At 44.5% G+C, this 22986-nt stretch overlaps 1 protein-coding gene across 1 annotated transcript in view; it reads left to right on the top strand.

Annotated features, from left to right (window-relative positions):
* The first annotated feature begins 7964 nt into the window (after positions 1–7964).
* The window catches only part of Nup133 (nucleoporin 133), a 48264-nt gene continuing 33242 nt past the window's right edge, over positions 7965–22986 (top strand). The window contains exons 1-9 of the mRNA XM_057754015.1: positions 7965–8205; positions 10119–10237; positions 11160–11263; positions 13644–13751; positions 16292–16426; positions 17727–17897; positions 19155–19310; positions 19956–20026; positions 21956–22103. Coding sequence (XP_057609998.1) covers positions 8027–8205; positions 10119–10237; positions 11160–11263; positions 13644–13751; positions 16292–16426; positions 17727–17897; positions 19155–19310; positions 19956–20026; positions 21956–22103 — 1191 coding nt within the window. The 5' untranslated portion in view covers positions 7965–8026. The remainder of the gene's footprint in view (positions 8206–10118; positions 10238–11159; positions 11264–13643; positions 13752–16291; positions 16427–17726; positions 17898–19154; positions 19311–19955; positions 20027–21955; positions 22104–22986) is intronic.

The raw sequence follows: 22986 nt of genomic DNA on the forward strand, positions 1-22986 counted from the left end.
TGTTTTAACTTGTACCTGTCCTCTCAGACCTTCTTATTCAGTTTTAAAGTTGTAACTTTCTAAATGTCTGAAGTGCAGAGGTTACCGCAGGTCTTGGAATGTTTGCTAGTTTGGCACAGCACCTCATTTCCTTTGCTGCTGCCAGAGTCAAGCTGTTGCCAGGCGGCGGCTTTAAATAGGGAACTATAAACTAAAGGCGTGCCTACTTGAAGCTAGGTTGCTAGTCCCTGGGCTCCTACCTGGGGCCACTGGAGGAGAGCTTGCCCTGTCTGACCCCCCACATCTCAGCGGACTGAGCTCTGGACATCGTAGGCTGCAACTATCAGGGTGTATGGTGCGCAGCACTGGGGCATGTGAGAGCCTGATGCATTTTGCCAAAGGAAGAAGTCCCATTCTGTAAACAGGAAAGCCTCTATTTTTTTATTCACCTCCTCATTCTATGACTCCCTTTGAAAAGCAAGGTACCAATGACCAGGAATCGCAACAGAAGTGAATAGAAATTCATTGAAGCATGTATTTTGGGGGGGAAATGCCTGTTTTAAATATGTAATTCTCAGATATAATTTAATATTTTAAATTTTCACTAATAAGGCTGAATCAGAATAATATAATTTTCAGCCTTGAATATGGCGGCTCTTTTGCCTCAGCAGCAGAAGCACAATGTCAAAAGGAACATCGTCTTTTGGGAAGTGTCACCATAAGATGCATGTTGTCCTGCTGCTGTGGCAAATGTGGCTGCCCTGCCAGGACCGGGCAAATGAGGAGCCTGAAAATTGATTCTCGAATATTCAGACATGGGTTCTGTGAAGGAGCAGTCTAAAGCCAAGAGGTAGCTGTTACAGCATCCAGTTCATCTTGAAGAGGCTAACAGTCATGAAACAGCTGTTCTGGTTTAAAAAGAAAGAAATAAGCATCATGGCTCACTCCCTTAATCCTGGCAGCTGGGAGACCAAACCCTATATTACAGTAGTGAGTTTGAAACCAGCCAGGACGTGAGACCTTATTTCAAAGACATTTGAAGAGGTTGAAAGTCCTGCTCCATGGGGTGCGTGGAACATTAACGTGGCACTGCCCGCTAAAAGGAGATGAGTAGCCTTTTCGCCCACCTACAGTGTCTCTGTTCTTACAGATTGGCCACATTTTTTTGATATCAGTGCTATTAGTTGGACGTTGCCTCAAGAAGAAGTGGCCTTTTTTCTGCTGCTGATGTAGAGAGCTGAGGCATGGCTACACTGAGATGTAGATGGACACAGCTGCCGTGTCCATTTGTCTCTGGCCATACTGGAAGAAACTTCGTGAAAAGCACAGACTATCACAGTTTATGTTGTTTGGAAACATGAGTAAGATGGGTTCCCTGAGTGACTGCAGTGGCCTTGGAGTTAGTAACCCGCACATCTGTGACAGTCGTATCCCATTATTCACGTGTTATATATCACACATCACATTATTCAACTGGAAGAAGGGTTCTCAGAAGACAGAACAGCTGCAAATCGGGCTGGCGGGAAACCCCTTCGCTCCATGGATGTATTTAAAACACTGAATTCATTCATCACATTTTATTTCTCAATATGTTTGTCTTTCACATTTTATATCAGATTAAAATTTATAGTGAATTTAGTCTGCCTCTTATGATGCTGAGACGGAACCAAAGGCCTCACACATACCACTCAGTTATAGCCACACCCTCAGGCTCATGTCTGTCCGTTCTTTTAACATTTTGTACATACTCAGTTTCTTAATAGAATTTTCTATGGAGACTCAAAGAACTTTTTAATCTAACATGCCAGATACAGTGTGGTGACTGCAAGTTCCATGCCTTTCCTCATCAGACTCTTAATGTCCTCACTTGTTTGCTGTTTGTGAGCGTACAGAACGCTCACAGAGCAGCTACCCCAGTTCCATTACTAAGTATTCCCTGCCCCACCCCGAGAACAGTGCTGTGGCCGTGAGGAGGGATCCAGCAGTGTCTGCCTTCAGAGAGCTCTAGTTTGGAGGGGTTAGGCAGGCAGAAATCAGTAGAAAGAAATCTGGCAAAGTGCTGTGGCCAGCAAGGTGTTTGGAGCTGTTTGGTTTCAGCCTGTGAACACATTCCATTTGGTGCGGTGACAGTCCCACGAGGTAGACAGACACTTAGGTCCTGCTCCCCCAGGGAAGGAAGCAGTTCCGGCAGGTTCTGAATTGGTTTGTCACTTGTCTTATTAGTGTCTCGTTGCTGTAATGAAACACCATGACAGAGGCACCTTAAGGGAGAGGCGTTCCCTTGCTGTTCCTCCGGGATACAATCCATCCTGGCTGGGAAAACATCATGGCAGGTCAGGGGAAACTCAGGGGTTGTCGGAGAAGACTGTGCTCAGAGAAGCCAGAATACGGCATTGAACTGTCTGGAGTTAGTTACTGGTGATTTGTGTATGGGTGCTGGGAGCTGAACGTCGATTGTGGCGGAGCAAATGAATGTAGACAGATTATATAGATATATACAGCTTTAATAAGGAAATAGACTTACAGGACCACAGGTTCCCGCGGCGGAGCAAAAGACAAAAAAGGGCTGCTGGGCTCACGCCCGGCAGATTTATCCGTAAACATTAGCCCGAGGCGAACACGCCCCCAATGGGTGGGGCTATGTCCCTACATCTCCCCTTTTTGTCTAAATAAGATAGAACCAAACCAAATACAACTATATACAATAATAACAAATAATAAATATAACAAACAATATTGAGAACAAAACTTTTGCTAAACATTTTATCTCAAGGAGTCTAAATAACATAGAGAGTAACTACAATTATATAATCTTTAACTCCGTCAAAGATCTGAGAAGGGAATAAAGATTACTTAACAATCGAGAGATATCCAAAATGTGTAACAATTGACAGAGACAACTGACTACCTGGGCAATCATCCAAAGTCTCGTTTGTAATGTTGAGTCAACCAACTTTGGCTAAGGCCTAACATAACTGGCATACCATTATTAAAGGCAAGGAACTTTCTTAGGACTATCCTACCCTGTCTTGGCAAGATAAGACAATCCTGTTTTATCCACTTAGGGATATTCTGTATCTTTGTCAGAAGTTGAGGTATGGGCTTTTCTTAACCCAAAGGCCAGTTCTGCCAAGAAGACAAACTCCCAGTGGAGTGTCTTTGGTGCTCAACGTTCTCTCGGAGTAGAGTGGTGTTGCCAGGAGTAATTGTGTCTCTTTGGCATAGAAATTTTAGGTTAGATTAAAGGCCATTTTCTACAGCTCTTCGAAGAGGCTGAAGATCATACTATCTATACTAAATATAATCTCTATGTAACTAAAAGACCTGATAAACTTAAAAATAAATATGACAAACATATAATTCTCAATACCTATCTAACTTTGAAGACTAAAAGAATAAACAACTGTGCAATATATGAAGACAATGATCTTCAACTGTAAACAATGTCATAGTATCAGAGGTAGAAATGTACAATGTAATATGGTAGAAGTATCAATACAATATAGACAAAGTTATAAGCATACTCATACAAAAATAGAGGTAGGAACACTAACATTCAATATTTAACATATCAGTATACAAGAAACAGTACCAGTACAATTTTCTATAAACAGTAATTTACAAATACCAATCATCCCAAAAAACCATTTGTACAGCTTTAGTTATTCTTTGTAAAAAGTCATTAAAGGGTTTTCTCTGACCCTGTTTAACTCTGACAAATGATTCCATCCTCTGTCCTGGGTCTTGCACCCTGTCCCAAGCCCTTAAGGCTGCTGTAGTACACACGGAGAGTATGTTTTTATCCAAATTAGCTTGTTTTTGAGGCTCAGAAAATAGCCCCTCTCCCAAAATTTGATCTATGGAAATCTTAGTTTCCTTTGCTCTTTCTTGTTGTTTTAAAAGTCTAGCCTCTTGTCTGAATAAGCATTTTCATTTTAATTGCGTTTCATTCTCAAGGACAGCAGAGCTCAGCTGAAACCAGTCAGAGGGCGTGACCTTATTTGTGGTGGCCCAAGACCTTAGCATTTCTTTAACAAAAGAGGCATTCATTCCAAAAGTCATTACAGCCTGTTTAATTTTTTTGAGATCATTTATACGGACAGGTTTCCATGTATCTTTTTTGATGAACCTAGGGTTTTTGGAACCAACTATTTTCTCAGTTGTTACAACTGGAAAGGCAGGTAGAACTGTAGGTAGAGCTTTGTGGGAATTGTCCCGGAGGGATTTACCCACAGATTTAGTTAAAATATGTTTTTTTATCTCTTGCTCTTTTTTTTTAGAATTTAGAAATTTTTTAATCATTTTAATTTTATTCACCATTGTCTTTTTTAATGTCTGAATCTCCTGTCCAGAATTATGTTTTAAAGCCTTTATTGAGGATTTTAAAGTATGAAGTTTGTTCATTAGAGATAATGTTTTATTTTTGGACATAAGTTTTATAGCATATACCGTGCCTTTTTGTATAGATAATCTTTTTGTCAATCTGTCATAAGCTTTAGACAAAATTTGATTGTCACATTTAGCAGTTTTGATTCTCTCAGTTAATGTTTTTGTTCCTATTGAAAGGGACTGTAGCTTACGATCCAAATCAGCTGTTTTTTCTTTTATAGTAATGAATTTTTTCTTAATATCAGCCGTTAATATTTCAGTTCCTACTGAAAGGGACTGAAGCTTACAACTCAAATCAGCTGTTTTCTCTTTCATAGTAATGAATTTTTCCTTAACATCAGCCTGTACCTCTTCTAAATTTTTTTTAGTTTGTCGAGTTGTGTTAAATAAAGATCTGTTTTTTGCCTGGAGAACTTTAAACTGATTTTTGAGAAGATTGTTGTCATTTTTAATTGTTTTTAAGCGTTTTTTAGTTTGTCGAGTTGTGTTAAACAAAGATCTGTTCTCTGTCTGGAGAACTTCAAACTGATTTTTGAGAAGATTGTTGTCATTTTCAATTATTTTTAAGCGTTTAACCTTGTCTCGTAAAGACTTTATCATATTTTTATTATCAAACCATATAGTACCAAGGAAAACTACGAATCCCAGAAAGATCCATATCTGTGGGCTGACAGACACTTTTTGTAAAATCTCCCACATGGTACAACTGAAAAGGCTGTTAAAGTCTTGAATGGTAATGTTTTTAGACATTTTTTTTATTTATAAAAGAAAATTATGTACCTGTAATGAAGTTTTTCTGCCAGTGGTGGCTAAAGAAATGCACCTGAGTCCACGTGGTCTAAGCCAGAGCCGGTCTGAAACAATTAACTCAAAACAAAAATTATTGTACTGCCTGTTAAGGAAAGGGGTTGGTGGCTTTTACTTCAAAACCGTGGGTGCTTCATTTAAATCAGGCAGTGAAGGTTTGGAAGAAACAGGGAGCTATTAACTGCTCTGTGGGGGTTGCTGCTCTGCGACCGTAGTGGCCTGGAGTGGGGGAAGGGAAAGCGAGCAGGGAGCATGCTGTAAATCGCCTTCCTGAGCTCAGGCAACTAGCCGGGAAAGGTGGAGCTTGCGCCCCCCCTGTGCCGGGTCGGGGGCAAAATAGCCCCACGTTGGGCGCCAAATGTGGCGGAGCAAATGAATGTAGACAGATTATATAGATATATACAGCTTTAATAAGGAAATAGACTTACAGGACCACAGGTTCCCGCGGCGGAGCAAAAGACAAAAAAGGGCTGCTGGGCTCACGCCCGGCAGATTTATCCGTAAACATTAGCCCGAGGCGAACACGCCCCCAATGGGTGGGGCTATGTCCCTACAGTCGATGCTCTGCAAAGTGTTCTCTCCTAACCACTGAAGCATCTTGCCAGTTCCCCACACATTTGCCCATATTTGTCTGTTTGCTTGAGCACAGTTTCATGATGTAGTTTTGGCTGTCCTAGAACTCACTATGTAGACCAGGCCGGCCTGAACTCATAGAGATCCATCTGCCTCTGCCTCCCAAGTGCAGATTAAATGTGTGCGCCACCACACCCAGCAATGATTTTCTTGAAGAATATAATTTTCCTTCAGCTTGCTTACTTTTCTGGGCTTTTGTCTGTTTGTTTTCATATCCATAAATGTAGTCATACCTGTATTACCTAATCCTCACTACTCCAACATCTCCACACAGGGAATGTTCCAGCTCACGGGTGCTAGCAAGTCATTCCAGCTCCTGCAGAAGTTTATACAAGGCGTGGTTATCAAACCCAAGCTTCTGATTTGCTTAACAACTTCACATCCACAGTGGTTTCTCAAGTAACTACCCTTTGATTTTTTTGGTTTTTGAGACAAGGTCTCATGTAGCCCCAGTTGGCTGTGAACAACTCCTGGTCCTACAGGTACAAGAATAAAGCTGACTCCACCAAACATCTTCAGACACTACCCTCTCCACCTCCTACTGCACACCCCTCCCAGTAAAAAAGAAACAGACAAAACGTTCTGGGCTCTGTAGGACTCAGAGGCAGCTATAAAACAAGACAAACCCATCACTTTCTCTCAGATGGGAGAAGATACACGGGAACTGCCCGTAGAACAAATGCGATCTTGGGGAATATGAACTGGCACACTGTACTCCCCACCTAAGATACTCCACCAGTGTTCATCCATTCCCCTATTGCAGCAAAGCTGCTGGGAAAGTCTACTGTGTACTTGTTACAGTGGACTCGAAGGTAAAATAGCCACCCTCTCAAAGATATTTAGAAATAGCTGGCTGTAGTAGTGCACCCCTGTAATCCTAGCACGTGGGAGACACAGGCAGGTGGATCTTTGTGAGTGGGTGTCTCAACACCGCCCCTCTCCCCCAGAAGGGTTTTTAGAAGCAGCTACTTGAGTCAGGTGTGGTGGCACGCACCTGTAATCTCTGCAGGACCAGGAGTTAGTCAAAGCCATTTTGGGCTACATGAGACTTTCTCTCAGACATCAAAAATATGAAAAATGAAATTACTTGAGAGGCCACTGCAAACACAAAGTTGTTAGGCAGTTCAGAAGTATATATTATCTATTCATGCAGGGAGGAGGAAGGTCATCCCTGATCTAAGGAAGGTTTAGAGAGATTGCAGTGGTAAATTTGACGCGGGTGGAGGCCTGCCAGGAAGGGCAGGCAATCCAGAAGGAACTTGCGCAATGGCATTGAGACTTTAATTCATAGAATGTTGAGTCCAAGTGGGAAGTGGTGAAAAGGTGAAAGGTCACCGGAAGTTAAGTCACAGAGGACCTCACGAAGGAGTTCAGCAAGCAACCCCTGGGCGGTTATCAGCCCTGGGTATTTACAAACTCTAGTGCAGCCTCGACCTCACGTTAGTTCACTGGCTGGTAGTGTGGGAGCAGGTGGAAAAGACACACCCCCTATATGAACCGCGGCCCTCCAAATCAGATGCAGGAGACTAACAGAGCTGCGTGTATGCCTGCTATAGGACTTCTACACGGCCCTGGGACTGCAGGGGTGGGGGAGTGAGAGTGAGCCCGTCTGGGGGTGGGGGCGAGGGGCGTCTTCGTGCCTCGGGTAGTAGGCCAAACCCAACAAACTGCAAAATGAGATTGGGAAGCAAGAGCTGGGGGCCAAAGGAAAACCCAGACATTCGGACGAAGGCCAAGGCTGCGACCGATTTTGGGGTGGAAAAAGCTCTCCTGAGCGCATGAAGAATCAGCACGCTATTGAAGCGCCACCGCACAGAGACGCCAGCACGGTGACTTCCTCCTCCCCCAGTCCGCGCTACCCGCGGAAGCTCATCTCCAGCCTGCGCGCCGGAGAACCGGGCTTCTTGTCTATGTCCCCGGGAGCTCCGGACTCTGACCCACAACAGGATCCTAGCCCCTCCGATTTTAAATCGCTGGCCACGCGGTACGTGACGTGACGTCAACACGTCGTTCCCGTTCCGACCCCGCCCTGCAGCTCGGCGCCAAGCTTTGCCATCATCGCCACGCGCCTTCTTCTCCCTATTGCGCATCATTGCCAAGCGTCCCCGTTACGTTATCAGCAGGCGCCTTCCCGCCCCCTTAGGGTTCAAGCTCCTGGCGCGCGAGGTCCTGCTTTATTTTTCTCCCGCGAGTGGCGTTTCCTCTGCTCCCTGCAGTCATGTTTCCAGGCGTCTCCTCTCCGCGGACCCCCGGGCCGGGGACCCGCCGGGGTCCGCTAGTCGGAATCGGGCCGGCGTCCACGCCTAGAGCGAGCCGAAGGGGTCTGTCTCTGGGGTCTGCAGTTAGCTCTCCGGTGCTCTTCTCGCCAGTAGGCCGGCGCAGCTCGGTGAGCTCTAGGTAAGTGGGGCTTCGGCGACCAGCAAGTTCGGCTCCCAAGCTGGCAGGTGGAACCGGGCAGCGGGGGGAAGCTGCCGCGGAGTTGGGAAGTAGTCTCTCTTGAGTATTATTGCCGATTTTCGATGGGGGCCCTCATTTTGCACTCCCTCTGCTAACTTCTTATTGGATTCATAAATTCACTCAGTCTTCGCGCTACAAAAAAGAATGAAAGCACCTTGTAAGCAGTATCAAAGCAATGGTTTTGTAAGGTAGAAACATACTTCAGATTATTGTAAAGATTAAAGCAAAAGTGACTTCTTTATTGGCAAAGGCAGGAAAGAAAATCAGGCCAGTTTCAAGGAGCTGTGGCATTTGGTAATTCATTTTGGTTTGAACTAATCTTTTTGTGATTTAGTGTAGACGTGCAGCCCAGAACTGTGTTCTGCCCACTTTGAAACAGGTCATTCTTTGTACCCCAGGGTGGCTTTTGCTCAACCCTCTATCTCCACTTTTCAAGTACTGCTATTTCCCGCATGTGCTAGCTTGTCTGGCTACCATAACTTTATTTAACAGCTCTGTCTTTATGTCAGGGTCTCAACATCCTTACTAATTTATTCCTCTTTCATAAGTGAATTTCTTGAATGAAAAATTGGCTCTGAGCTTAAGAGTACCTGCTACTCTTCCAAGAGGATCTGAGCTTGCTTTCGAACACTCATGTTGGATGGCTTACAGCCCCCTGTAACTCCAGCTCCAAGGGTTCCAAGTCTCTGGTTTCTAGACACCTGAACTTAGGTGTGTGTGAACACACACACAATCAAAAGTAAAATAAAATTTAAGTTAATTTCTCCTACATGAAAACAAAAGATACTGAATCTGACTGAGACTTAATGTTTAAAATGTACAAATCAACATTATAGAGATCTGCCTGTCTCTGCCTTCTCTCCATGCCTGTCTTTGACGTTTATCTTTTGAAAAGAGTTAACAGTACAGATCTTCGAGGTAGACATGTGCTCTTAGTTACTGAGCTTATGATCAAAAGCCAGGCATGTTGCTTATTTTTTTTTTTTTTTTTTTTTGGTTTTTCGAGACAGGGTTTCCCTGTGGCTTTGGAGCCTGTCCTGGAACTAGCTCTGTAGACCAGGCTGGTCTCGAACTCACAGAGATCCGCCTGCCTCTGCCTCCCGAGTGCTGGGATTAAAGGCGTGCGCCACCATCGCCCGGCTCTGCTTATTTTTTTTTTTTTGTCAGTACAAAGCAGAATCATCTGAGAAGAGGGAAGCTCAGTTAAGAAGTGCCTATGGAGGGGGCGTCCTTGCTTTGTGATTGATATAAAGGGCCCAGCCCACTCTGGGCAGTGCCATCCCTAGGCAGGTGGCCCTGGAGTATATAAGAAAGCAAACTGAGCCGAGCGGTGGTGGCGCACGCCTTTAATCCCAGCACTTGGGAGGCAGAGGCAGGTGAATCTCTGTGAGTTCGAGATCAGCCTGGTCTACAAGAGCGAGTTCCAGGACAGGCTCCAAAGCCACAGAGAAACCCTGTCTCGAAAAACCAAAAAAAAAAAAAAAAGAAAGAAAGAAAGAAAGCAAACTGAACAAGCCAGTAAAGAGCATTTTCTATGGCTCCTGCCTCCAGGTTCCTGCCCTGTGTTAGTTACTGCCATGACTTCCCTTGGTGATGGCCAGGTAACATCTTATAGTGTTAACCTGGAAGTATAAGATGAAATAAACTCTTCCCCAAGTTGTTTTTGTGGTCTATATCAAGCAATGGAAAGCAAACTAAGATACCAGGTGTTCCTAAAGTTCTATTGAAAAATATAGTTAATTGCGTAGTGCACACAAGCTAGAATCTTTCACCATTACAACTCATCAGAGATCTGTTATGTACAGATTTAAATTTCAGGTTATAAGTAACATCGCATGGTCTCTTTTCTTTAGAGGAACACCGACACGGATGCTCCCTCACCATTCCATATCAGAGTCTGTGAACTACGATGTGAGAATGTTTGGCTCGTCTCTCCCTGTTAAGATCATGGAAGCTCTGACTCTGGCTGAGGGTAGGTGTCATCTTTTCATTTGCCCCTAGTATCAGTCACTAATTAGGTCGAATGCACGTTTTGGCTGGCAGAGAAGTAGGCAGCCTGCTGACTTCACTGTCATTGAGCCACAGCTTTGTGAAGCTGAGTGAATGATTCTGACATAATCACATCAGTCGTTAGTGAGTCCGAGTTCTTTGTGTGTAAATTTCAGTCCCCTTCAGATAGCCCCAACTTTTGAGTGGATTGGATATATGAAATTTAGCTTTAAAACAATCCAAGGTACAGTCACTTGGACTGCTAGATTAAATAATGTTTTAAAGTCCAGTTCTGGGTACTGTGTGGTGTCCCACAGATCATGTGACAAGCTATTAGGTTTTTACTGAGGTGCCTTTAAAAGACTGCTGGCATAAGGATGGTGCAGGAGTTGGGAGGCCCAATGACACAAGCCTAGAAAGGCAGCAGCGAGGGTGGGGAGAGGGTGATGGGGACCATCTCTCCCGCATCTGTCACCAAACACACAGCAGAAGCACACATTCAGTATTGGGCTAGAACGATGTCTTCGTGGTTAAAGTACTTCCTGCTCATGCAGGACCTGACTCTGGTTACCAGCACCCACATGGCATCACTTGACAACCTATAACTCCAGTTCTAGAGGATCTGACCCACCCTTCTGACACCCACAGGCTCATGTATTCACATGGTGTGCATATACACTTAGGCACATACACATACAATTATCATAAATACTAATGATATAAAATGAAATTTAAAAAGCCAGTCACACAACAGTGTCCACATATTTAGGATTGGCCCCTGAGTTATTGTATGTGTGCTTCCGTTACCTGTTTTGGTGACAAGTATGGTGATGTTGGCCTAAGAAGACTGAGCAACGTTTCATAGTCTCAGCGTGACATTAATTGTGCAACTTACTTCTCCTCAGCTGACGATCAGCTCTCTGTCCACATAGACGAAGGTGGGTGGGCTTGCCTGGTGTGCAAAGAGAAACTCCTTGTTTGGAAGATTGCTGTGTCACCGGTCACTAAGGTAATGGCTCTTTAGATAGCAAGTGAAGAAAAGGGGTCCCAGCTGGTTCTTTACTTTTTACCTCTATTCTTTAAAGCTCATGAAGGATGCTAGTCAATCTGTGCAGGCAGTTGGAAATTGTGGTGGGAAATAATGTGAATTCATAGTTTGTTTGTTGGGGAAAGACAAAACAAAACTTCTCTTTTAATAATTTACTGTTGTTGATGTCTTTAGTTTCTTTGTTCTCAAAAGATCCACCGCAGCCAAATAAATGAACATGAGCCGGGATGTTGCTGTCTTCGTGGGCTCTGGGTCGTGTGTCCTTTTTCCTCCTGCTCTCAGCGCTTGGTTTCTCACACGGTGTTCTCCTGGGTCTGCAACCGCCTTGCTGTGCTCGGCATTCTCTTCCTTGCAGTTGAGGATTTTCTGGAGGACCAGCTCACTGCACCACTATAACATCCTGCACCTTGTTATGTGCCACACTGTGCTGATGCTTTCTGCATTTTAATCAAAGTCCAATAGGGTTGAGGAGCCTTCATCACGTTTGAGGGGATACTTTCAGCCTTGGAAGCCTCATGGGGTGGGGGAAAAGTGTGTGTGTCTGTGTGTACATGTACATGAGTGTACATGGGTATGTATTCCGACATACTGGAAATGTAGATTCCTGTCCTGTGAGTCACTCTGACCATACATCGCTCTCCTGCAGTAACTATCCTCTTTGCCTCTAAAGACCCTGGAAAGGGGTTATAGAGATGGCTCAGTGGTTTAGAAAGAGTACTTGTTGCTCTTGGAGAAGACCCAAATTGAGTTTTTAGCAGCCACATGGCGGGTTACAAATATTTATAAGTCCAGTTCCAAAGGTCCTCTGTAGGATCCAGACATTCCTATAGTGCACATTCACACATGTAGGCAAAGCATTTATGCATATAAAATACATTTTTAAAAAGTTAAAATAAACAAAACAGCCCAATGTGGTGCATGCCTTTAGATCCAGACTTGAGAGGCAGAGACAGGTCAGGTAGATCTTTGTGAGTTCAAGGCCAACCTAGTTCACATACCGAGTTTCTGGACAGGGAGGACTATATAGACCCTGTCTCAAAAGGAAAAACAAAACAAAAGCTAATCCTGGAAAATCAGCACAGTGTGCTCTCCCTCCAAGTTGTTATTGTCTCTTCCTGCTTTAAACTCCAAGTGGGAGAAGAGGGACCATGCCTTTGACTGACATCAACTTTGGACAGGAATGGCTTAAGGTGAAAGGGAGGAATTAAAATGTTGGCCTTCCATGTAGAATAAATATAGACCTTAGCACCCATCCTCAGCCAGGCTTGAGAGCGCCCAGCCTTGATGAGGGAACCAAACTCAAACCGACAGGCACCTCCCTGCCATTCTGTCTTCTTATCCTTTTGACCACTGAATTTTAAAGCAAAATCTATATAATAAAATTAGAAGCTTTGAGAATGTTCAGGGACCACAGTGCTGGGCAGTTTGCCTAAGCTGAGAACTGAGCATGCTTTTTTCTGAGTTGGAGTCAGGGATGCTCTGTGTAGGTAAGTTAACGTTGAGCTGTCTGCTCCCAGAGCGGGACCATCAATGAAGTCTGTAATACTCTCTCAACAGTCTCTCAAGCACATCTTCCGGCTACTGTCACTACCTTGTAGGTCATGGTTCCACTAGAGCTTAGGGCTCCCTCCTAATGCTTAGTGTCTGCAGACTTGCTGTCCTCCCCCGGCTGCTTAGAAAGGATGTATGGTTCGAAGTAGCCGTGAGGGAAAATTCTTAGGGTATACTGAGTTACCAGAGGGAGTTGGATGTTCAGCAACAAGCCTAAGAAATGGTTTCAAGGAAACTTGGTATAATTTCTCTTTGGCCATAATAATTTTAAATGTCAAATAAATTACACCTCAGCTGGGAAAGTTTTGTAAAATTCCTGATCACTTCCCTAACCGAGTGGTTCTCAGCTTGTGGCTTGCAAACCCCACAGGGTTACATATCAGACATCCTGCATATCAGCTATTTTATTAAAATTCATAACTGTAGCAAAATTATAGTTATGAAGTAGCAACTAAATACTTTTATGGTTGGGGTCACCACAGCATGAGGAACTGTATTAAAGGGTTGCATCATTAGGAAGGTTGAGAACTACTAACCAGTAGAGCCCTTGGCCTAGCATAGGTACACAGATTAGTTCATATAGAAGTCTATTTTAGCATCTTTGTATTCCTGTCTTTGTGTCTCTTAAGATACTCTGTTATACCTAATCAAAAAGAGTTGTGGAAAGAAGGGATATTGTAAAATAGTGTTCCAGTAATCAATCCTTAGGAAACACACAGAAGAAATAAAGAAGTCAGAATGAACAAACTGGGTTTATGTGAAGGTTTTTCTGTTTGTATTTGTCTTGCAGTTGTCTGTCTGCAAAGAACTCCAGCTGCCCCCTAGTGATTTCCCCTGGAGCGCTGACCTGGTGGCACTCTCTTATGCCGCAACCTCAGGTGAAGTACATTCTGTTCAGGTAGGTGGCATAAAAACTGATTGAGGGGGTTGGGGAGGTGGCCCAGTAGGTAAGAGCCTATACGAGTCATGCAGAGGGGGTGGGTTCAGTTCCTAGCACCCTCTTTAGGTGACTCATGACTGTATGTAACTCCAGTTCTAAAGGATTCAACAATGTTTTCTTACCTCTGCAGGTATCTGCAAGCAGGTGGTGAACATACAGGCAAGCATACATACATACATACACATAATTTTTTAAAATCTTTTTTAAAAAGCTGATCAAGAGCCTGGTGTGGTAGTACACACCTTTAATCCCAACACTGGGGAGGCAGAGACAGGTGGATCTCTATTAGGTCAAAGCCAGCCTGGTCTACATCAAATTCCAGGCCACCTGGCGCTTTAATGAGAGCTTGTCTCAAACAATACCTTTTCTGAAATAAGACAATGAAACAAAGTGCAGACTGAGGATACACTCACAAATCCAGCTGAGGACTTACATCCAGTATACCGAAAAGTCCCAAAGCGAAGTCTGATGAGGAAACAAGCAACCCAGAAGCCAGAGGTTAAGAGTGCTTAATTGCTCCTGCAGAGGACCCCAGTTTAATTTCCAGCGGCCACGTGGTGTCTCACAATAATCTGTAACTCCAGTTCTAGGGAGTCAGAGACCTTCTGACTTCCACAGGCTCCGTATATGTACACAATGCATATATGTACATGCAGGCAACACTCATGCATATAAAACATACAGATGAAAGAAAGGAAAACAGGGCAGGGTCTTGAATAGACACTTTACTTTTTTTTTTTGTTTTTTGTTTTTTTTTTCTTTTTCTTTTACTGGAGAGAGAGTGAGCATGGCAGATAAGCCATGAAGCACTGTTTAGCGTCCTTGCCGTTGGTGCAGTGTAGACAGCACCAGTGGAGCATCTCCGGTGGAGCACTGCTGGTAGACCGGCTAATGAGCCTGACAGTACTGAGTGAGGCAGGTGGGGGGTGAAGCAGCTAAAACTCCTGCTGGGATGTAAAAGAGTGCATGCCTTTGGTTCCTAGTTTCTTTTTTGGGTTTTTTGTTGTTGTTGTTGTTTTGTTTTGTTTTTTTGCATTTTATTTATTTGGTTTTTCGAGACAGGGTTTCTCTGTGGCTTTGGAGTCTGTCCTGTAGACCAGGCTGGCTTCGAACTCATAGAGATTCGCCTGTCTCTGTCTCCATTTTTGTTTTTTTGAGACAGGGTTTCTCTGTGGCTTTGGAGCCTGTCCTGGAACTTGCTCTGTAGACCAGGCTGGCCCTGAACTCATAGAGATCCGCCTGCCTCTGCCTCCTGAGTGCTGGGATTTAAGGTGTGCACTACCACCACCCGGCCTCCCAGTTTCTTATACAGTGAGGGTACACATGCCCTGTGACCTGACAGTCCATTCCTGGCAATTTCTCTTAAAGAAATGAGAAATATATACATATTATTAAGTTTCTCATGGCATTTTTGTATATACCCTAGCTTGTTTGTTTATTCATTTATTTGTTTTAAGGCAGGATTTCACCACGTGGCTCTGACTGTCTGGGAACATGTAGACCAGGCTAGCCTTGAACTTATGGAGATCCGCATGCCTCTGCCTTCCAAGTGCTGGGATTAAAGGCATGTGCCACTACTATAGGGTCCATAACCTAGCTTTAATTGACTCTCCTCCACCTCAGCTCTCGGGGTTTGGAATGACAGAACTGTTCTGTCCTCCGATGGTGGGTGGCCACACCGTCACACTTGTTCTGTTCAGAACAGAAAGGTGAAGGTGGTTTTACTGCTACATAATATTTTTTAAAGATTTATTTATTGTGTTTATAGTGTCCTGGCATATTACATACCAAGTCTCATTGTAGATGTGATTGCTGGAAATTAAACTTAGGACGTCTGGAAGAGCAGCCTGAGCCATATCTCCAGCCCCCGGTTGCATAGTCTTTTTTTTTTTTTTTTTTTTTTTTTGGTTTTTCGAGACAGGGTTTCTCTGTGGTTTTGGAGCCTGTCCTGGAACTAGCTCTTGTAGACCAAGCTGGTCTCGAACTCACAGAGATCCGCCTGCCTCTGCCTCCCGAGTGCTGGGATTAAAGGCGTACGCCACCACCGCCCGGCCGGTTGCATAGTCTTAAAAATAAAGAATTTCGATGGGCGCCGGGCGGTGGTGGCGCACGCCTTTAATCCCAGCACTCGGGAGGCAGAGGCAGGCGGATCTCTGTGAGTTCGAGGCCAGCCTGGTCTACAAGAGCTAGTTCCAGGACAGGCTCCAAAGCCACAGAGAAACCCTGTCTCGAAAAACCAAAAAAAAAAAAAAAGAATTTCGATGGGCATAATTGTACACACCTTTAATCCCAGTACTTGTAATGCAGAGACTGTCTTATCTCTGTGAGTTTGAGGCCAGCCAGGCCTACATAGTGAGCTCTTCTCTAAAACAAATAAATATGTAAAATAGTAATAAAATTAATACAAAGAATAAGAAAGTCTTGTTTTCACCAGTGCCATGGGCGCCTGCTTTGGGGTCTTCTTTTCATTGTTGCTGATGACTATGTTTTATTTCAAGGCTGTTGCTGTCATGGTTGCTACCAAAGAGGGGTCCATCCGCTATTGGCCCAGCCTCGCCAGGGAAGACACCTACTCAGAAACGTGTGTGGACCTGGGAGGAGAGAAGATGTGCAGGTTCCTGACAGCAGTGCAGGTGTGTGGGAGAGAGCTGTAGTGTGAACTGGGTGGGAGGGCTGAGCCTGCAGTTGTGGAATCTGAGCACTACAGGGACCTGGGCGGCATAAAGGAAGGCAAGGAAGAGACGAGGGTGAGGGCTGTGGTGTGAATAGCGCGGGGAAGGCCTTTCATTGGGGCAGTAGGTTGTTGGTTCATTCCCTTTAAGCACTTTATAAATGCAGCTGTTAGAAACTCTTGGACAAGCCGGGCAGTGGTGGTGCACACCTTTAATCCTGGCACAGGGAGGCAGAGGCAGGTGGTTCCCACAGAGAACTCATCTCTGTGAGTTCAAGGCCTGCTTGGTCTACAGAGCTAGTTCCAGGACAGCCAGGGCTACACAGAGAAACCCTGTCTCAGAAAACAAACAAACAAACTCTTAGACAAGCTAGCCTTGGTGGTGCATAGCTTTAATCCCAGCACTCTGGAGGCAGAGGCAGACAGGTATCTGTGAGTTCCAGGGCAGCTTGGCCTACATATAGAAACCCTGTTTCAGAAAGAAAAAAAAAAAAGAAGAAGAATAAAAAAATAAATAAATAGAAAGAAGCTTAACTCTTAGACCCTGGGCAAATGCTTGTTGGTGTCTACTCTTCAGTTCTGGAAGAAATCTGGGCTGGAGGTAGGGCTTGGTCAGCAGAGTACTTGCCTAACATGCACAGGGCCAAGCACCTCTTAAAACAGATGTAGTGGCTCATACCTATGATACCAACATTCAGGATAGGGAATTCTGGGTCATCCTTGGCTATATAGTGAGTTCAAGGTCAGCTTGGAATAAGGCTTTCTGGGGGAGGGGGAAGGAAGGAAAAAAGTCTGACATTTGTTGAACCTATGAATGGTAAAACCTTAATTTACAAGTTGAACTATGTTGTTGTAAGAATATTTCTGTGTATTGCTTAGTGAAAGAATTTCAATGGAATAATACACCCTTTTAAAATCCTGTCAGGTGAAAAACCCTGGCTCAAAAAATCAAATTTTTTTTTTTTTTAAATTCTGTCAGGTATAGTTAAGGTAGGGGTAAGTTTTGTCTGTCTGTCTGTCTGTCTATCTATCTATCTATCTATCTATCTATCTATCTATCTATCTATCTATATTTTCAATTGAGACAAAGTCTTGCTCTGCAGCCCACGCTGGCCTTAATGGTAATCCTCCTGCCTCAGTTCCTCAAGTGCTGGCATTTCAGGCATGCACCACCACACCAGGTTTTGTAACCTGGTTTTTTGCTAGTTCTCCATCCTGAGAGTGTATGTATTCCAGGCTCATTTTGTGCTGTTTGTTCACAGGGAGGAAGTTTCATCCTGTCCTCTGTGGGGAGCCAGCTGATCAGATTGATTCCCGAAAGCTCAGGAAAGATTCACCAGCACGTGCTGCCCCAGGGCCAAGGCATGCTCTCAGGGATTGGCCGGAGGGTTTCTTCCCTTTTTGGGATTCTGTCTCCTGCTAGTGACCTCATGGTGCGTTTATAAAGAGCTGTTTGCACTGAGTTGAAATTTCCTGTGACAGTGTTACTGGTTTCATACGAGTGTAAGCTATTGTGTTGTTGCTTTTGCTTTTTAAGTTTATGTGTATGAGTATTTGCCTGCATGCATTTCTATGCACCTCGTGGTTGTCTGGTGCTTGCTGAGGCCAGAGAGAGCATCGGATTCCCTGGAACTGGAGTTACAGTTGGGAGCTGTGGGTGTTGCAAATCAAACCTTGGTTCTCTTGAAGAACAGTAAGTGTTGTTGACCACTGATCCATATCTCCACACTGTGAAAATTAATGAGTTTTTTTTAAGGCTGAATTTGAACTGAAGTGTGGATAACTCATATTTACTTTCCCTATACCCTGGAAGAAAGGTGGGTATAGCTTGGATCTGCCAGCTGTTTTGGTTCTCCTGTGAAGCAGAGCCTTTCTCTCCATTGTGCTGGAGAGGCTGAGGTTGTGAGCGCTGAGATGGACCTGTCCTACTGAAGCCTGAACTAGAGCTCAGCTCCTCAACACACTGCTTGTTCAGGTGACTTCCTCAGTTGGTCCCTTGAGTGTCCTTTAAACCCAAAACAACATGTTTAAACACAGATTTATCGTCTTTTGACATGTCTTTCTGCTAATGGCACTGTCCCTTCTCTCGAGTGACCTGGTTTGCAAACCATGGTGCTCGTTACTGCACTTCCCTCTCTTGTACAGAGTGGCTCCCCAGCTGCCTCTGGGTGCATCCATCCCATCGTCTGCTCTTGTTCATAGGCCAGCGCAGCCTCATTGTTGACCTTTCTTGACCTGTAACAGGAGAAATGGAGGCAATGGGAGTTTAAGTTTAAACTAAAAACTACTGTGTGCATTCAGCTTAAACACATCCATTTCACACAAGAGTCTACTCATACAAGCAATGCCCATGTCTGATGAGTGTCCTCTCTGCCAGCTCCCTTCAAATTCTAGGCTCCAAAGCCACAAGCAACACCTCCTTGACTCACCAGGTTTATAGACACACTGAAGACTCTGCTGTGGTTTCTCTAAAAGTTCTTACACACTGTTCCATTTGATAAGACGCTGGTCCTCTGAGGACTCTAACTTTCCCATCTCAACTTTGCTCTCCCCAGGCCTTTCCTTTGTTCAAGGTCCGCGTCAGAGGTTCAGGGGTTCTTCCCTCAGAGCCTGAGAAAGGTTTATAGCCAGACAGTTGCAGAGCACCTGAAGTTGGAGTCAGTCTCAACGTGCCCCTCCTCTTTCCACAGCTGGCCAGTGTTCTCTGGGACAGTGCAAGATCCAGTTTTTACACCTTGACGAGTTCAAACATCAGTAAATGGGAACTGGATGATTCTTCAGAGAAGCTGGCTCACAGCTGGGACGTGCACAGAGCCCTGAAGGAAAGCATTGCCGATGCTATTTGGGTGAGGAACCGGAATGGACATTTCTGGTTTGGTTTATGGTGTTTAAATGTGTTATTCCTTCTTTGTTTTCTTTGAGATAGGAACTCACTCTGTATGTAGCCCAGGCAGGTTGTGAACTCTTAAGTCCTTCCTCAGCCTCCCAAGTGCTGAGATTATATGTAGGTCAGCATCACCACAACCTCATTGAAACACATTTCCATGACGTGTGTGTGTGTGTGTATCAAATAAGTATAACTGGGTGTTCAATTCCTATCTGTAATAGAAATCAGTGGTGAACTTGCTAATTTGTGGGGTGGCCAGATATAAGACAGAGTCTCGTGTAGCTCAGGCTGGCCTCATACTCACTACACAGTTGATTCTTCTGACTCCACCACCTATGTTCTAGGAATATGAGCATGTGCCACTACACCCAGGTGACCTGTCACCTGCCTGTCATGGAACTCACTATGTAGACAAAGGGGTCTGCCTGTCTCTGCCTCCTGAGTGCTGAGATTTAAGATTACACCACCACACCTGGCTTGGTGTGCTAGATTTTAAATGTTCGTTGCTTGTGGGTGCAACACTTTGCCAGGTACTGGGTGTTCATTGGGTGGAAAGAAAGATACAATAATTACAGGGAGCTTACACTTTGGTATTTCCACTTAGGGATCCGAAAGCAACTATGAAGCCATTAAAGAAGGGGTCCACATTCAGTATTTGGACTTGAAGCAAAACTGGTAAGTAACTGGCTTGTCCTAAAGAAGTTGGACAACACATTGGCATCTCTGGTGACGTGTGTCCTGCTGCCTGCTCTGCCGACTCTGCTCGTCTCTGCTGAGTGGTCTCGTTTCTTCCGTGGTGCTGCCGGCTCCTATGGGAAATGGACACACTACTCAGCTTTAAATGGGGTGTTCCTGCCATGTTAGACTTGAGGCTTCTTGGCTTGCACAGCTGGACCAGCTCTGTCTGTCTTTATTCCATCTTAAGGCAATGCCAATACCTTTCTGTTGCCAAGGGAATCCTGAACAGTGGTCTCTCCGGTCTCCATGGAGACATCAGTTTCTCATCACTGTCAGGAAGGAGCTCTTGTGTCCCCTAGTCAGTGGCTAAGCTGATGTCATGAAGCTGTGTCCCTCCAGCGCAAGCCAGACTCAGCATGGTTTATGCTTGGAGTGAGTTTTCTCTTAGCAACAGTTCTCAGGCAGGGCCTGGCAGCTCAGTTTGTGGTCTCAGCACTCAGCAAGGCTGAGGCAAGAGGGTTATGGTTCCTGGCCAGCCTGAGCGAAATGTAAGACCCTGTTGCAAACAACATTTTAAGACTTTTTTGTTGCCTTATTCTTTTTTTTTTTTTTTTTTAAATATTTATTATGTATACAATGTTCTGTCTGTATGCCTGCAGGCAGAAGAGGGCACCAAACCTCATTGCAGATGGTTGTGAGCCACCATGTGGTTGCTGGGAATTGAACTCAGGGCCTTTGGAAGAGCAGGCAATGCTCTTAACCGCTGAGCCATCTCTCCAGCCCTGTTGCCTTATTCTTAACAAGTAATGGATTTACAGGTGTGCACCACCAGCCATGCCTGACTTCCTGTGAGTCTTGCTAAGGGCATATAGTCATCTTTTTTGTTGTTGTTGTTTGTTCTGGTTTTTTGTTTGTTTTGGGGGGGTTGTTGTTTTTGGTTAGGGTTTCTTTGTGTAAGCTTGGCTCTCCTAGAACAAGCTCTGTAGACCAGGCTGGCCTCTAACTCGGAGATTCTGCCTACCTCTGCTTCCTGAGTGCTGGGACTAAATGCATGATCCCATCACCGCCCGGCACATATGGTCATCTTGACCATAGTCATGACATAGAACAGAGCTGGGGGTGTTGCTCGGTGGTAGAGCAGTATCTACATATATAAGGCAGAGTTTGAACCTCAGCAAGAGGGGGTGGTGGAGAAAGAGATCATCTTTCCTCCAAAATTCCTTTGTGCCCCTGGAACTCATTGATCTGTCTTCAAAGTTCTGTCTTTTTCCGAATGGTGTATAAATAAATCATGCAGTGTAAATAAAACTTTGACATGGTGGATTTAAAACTCATTCAGAATTTTTTCTTTCAGTTTTTCAAGACAGGGTTTCTCTGTGTAGCCCTGGCTGTCCTAGAACTCACTCTGTAGACCAGGCTGGCCACAAACTTATAGAGATCTGCCTGCTCTGCCTCCCGAGTGCTGGGACTAAAGGCTGCACCACCACTGTCCAGGTGATTCAGAAATTTGTTTCATGACTAAATAGTCAGGAGACTGTATATAGAGAGGGAAAGAGAGAGAGTTACTAGGATTTATCTCCTCAGCAGTTGAAGACATTGGGTTATTTTCAGGTTGGCTCCTGTAATGAAGCCGGTGTAAACATTTGCATGAAGGTAATTATGAGCATATTTTTTTCTCCCTTGGGTAAATATGTAGGTACAGGGCTCTACCATATATGGAGAGTTTAATTTTGTAATAATCTGGCATACTGTTTACAAAGAAGCTTACAGGGTTTGGTGGCACATTCCTTTGGAGCTCTGAGAGTTCCAGGACAGCCAGGGCTGTGTAGTCTCAGAGGGAAAAAACAAAACAAAACAAAAAACAGCAAAAAAAAAAAAAAACAAAACCACATTCAAGAAGCCTGTCTTTTTCCCCCTCTTGTCTAGTGATGGACTCCTGGTTTTGGCAGCAGCATGGCACCTGGGAGACAGTCCCTGCCTTGTCTATTACTCTCTGATAACGGTGGAAGACAACGGTAACCAAATGTCAGATACGATTACCGTAGAAGTTACTCAGTACAACCCACCTTTCCAGGTAAGTAAAATTACACAGACTCCACAACACATCAAATTCCTTCTCTGACCAGTGGTGTCTTTTAAGGTTCACTTGCAAGATTTGAAAATACTTTCAGATATTATTGCTTTTTTTGTTTTTCCGTCTTACTTTCTGGTCCAGTCCGAGCTAAAGAAAGATGACAGTGAAGGTATCCAGCAGCCGGTCTTGTGACCGTCCTGCTGTAGCTCTGTATCCAGCAGTCAGTCCTCTGACCCTCCTTCTGTAGCTCTGTATCCATCAGCTGGTCCTGTGACCCTCCTTCTGTAGCTCTGTATCCATCAGCTGGTCCTGTGACCCTCCTTCTGTAGCTCTGTATCAGCAGCTGGTCCTCTGACCCTCCTGATGTAGTTCTTAACTGAGTAAAAAGGAAATTTGATGGTGAGGTTCCTGGTGAAATACTTGGATTCGTTTTGGTTTGTGTGTGTATTTGGTATGTGCTCTTTTGTGTTTGAGATGTGTAGCCCAGTCTGACTACATAGTCAAGATCTTTCTGTCTCGTTTCCCAAGTTGTTGATGTTATTGGTCTGTGCCACCCTATCTTCCTGGGGTCCGATTTTGAGACGTTTATATTATAGAAAAATTCTGTGTGCCTAGGGAACGACTCTATTTACATACTCTACGAAGTAAGTCCCTGGAAGACAGTTGCACTAATGTTGAGTATAAACAGCAATTATCGGCCGGGCGGTGGTGGCACACGCCTTTAATCCCAGCACTTGGGAGGCAGAGGCAGGCGGATCTCTGTGAGTTTGAGGCCAGCCTGGTCTACAAAGGGAGTTCCAGGACAGACTCCAAAGCTACAGAGAAACCCTGTCTCGAAAAACAAAACAAAACAAAACAAAAAAAAAAACCAAACCAGCAATTA

The sequence above is a fragment of the Chionomys nivalis genome, chromosome 21, assembly GCF_950005125.1.
Source record: "Chionomys nivalis chromosome 21, mChiNiv1.1, whole genome shotgun sequence".
NCBI lineage: Eukaryota > Metazoa > Chordata > Mammalia > Rodentia > Cricetidae > Chionomys > Chionomys nivalis.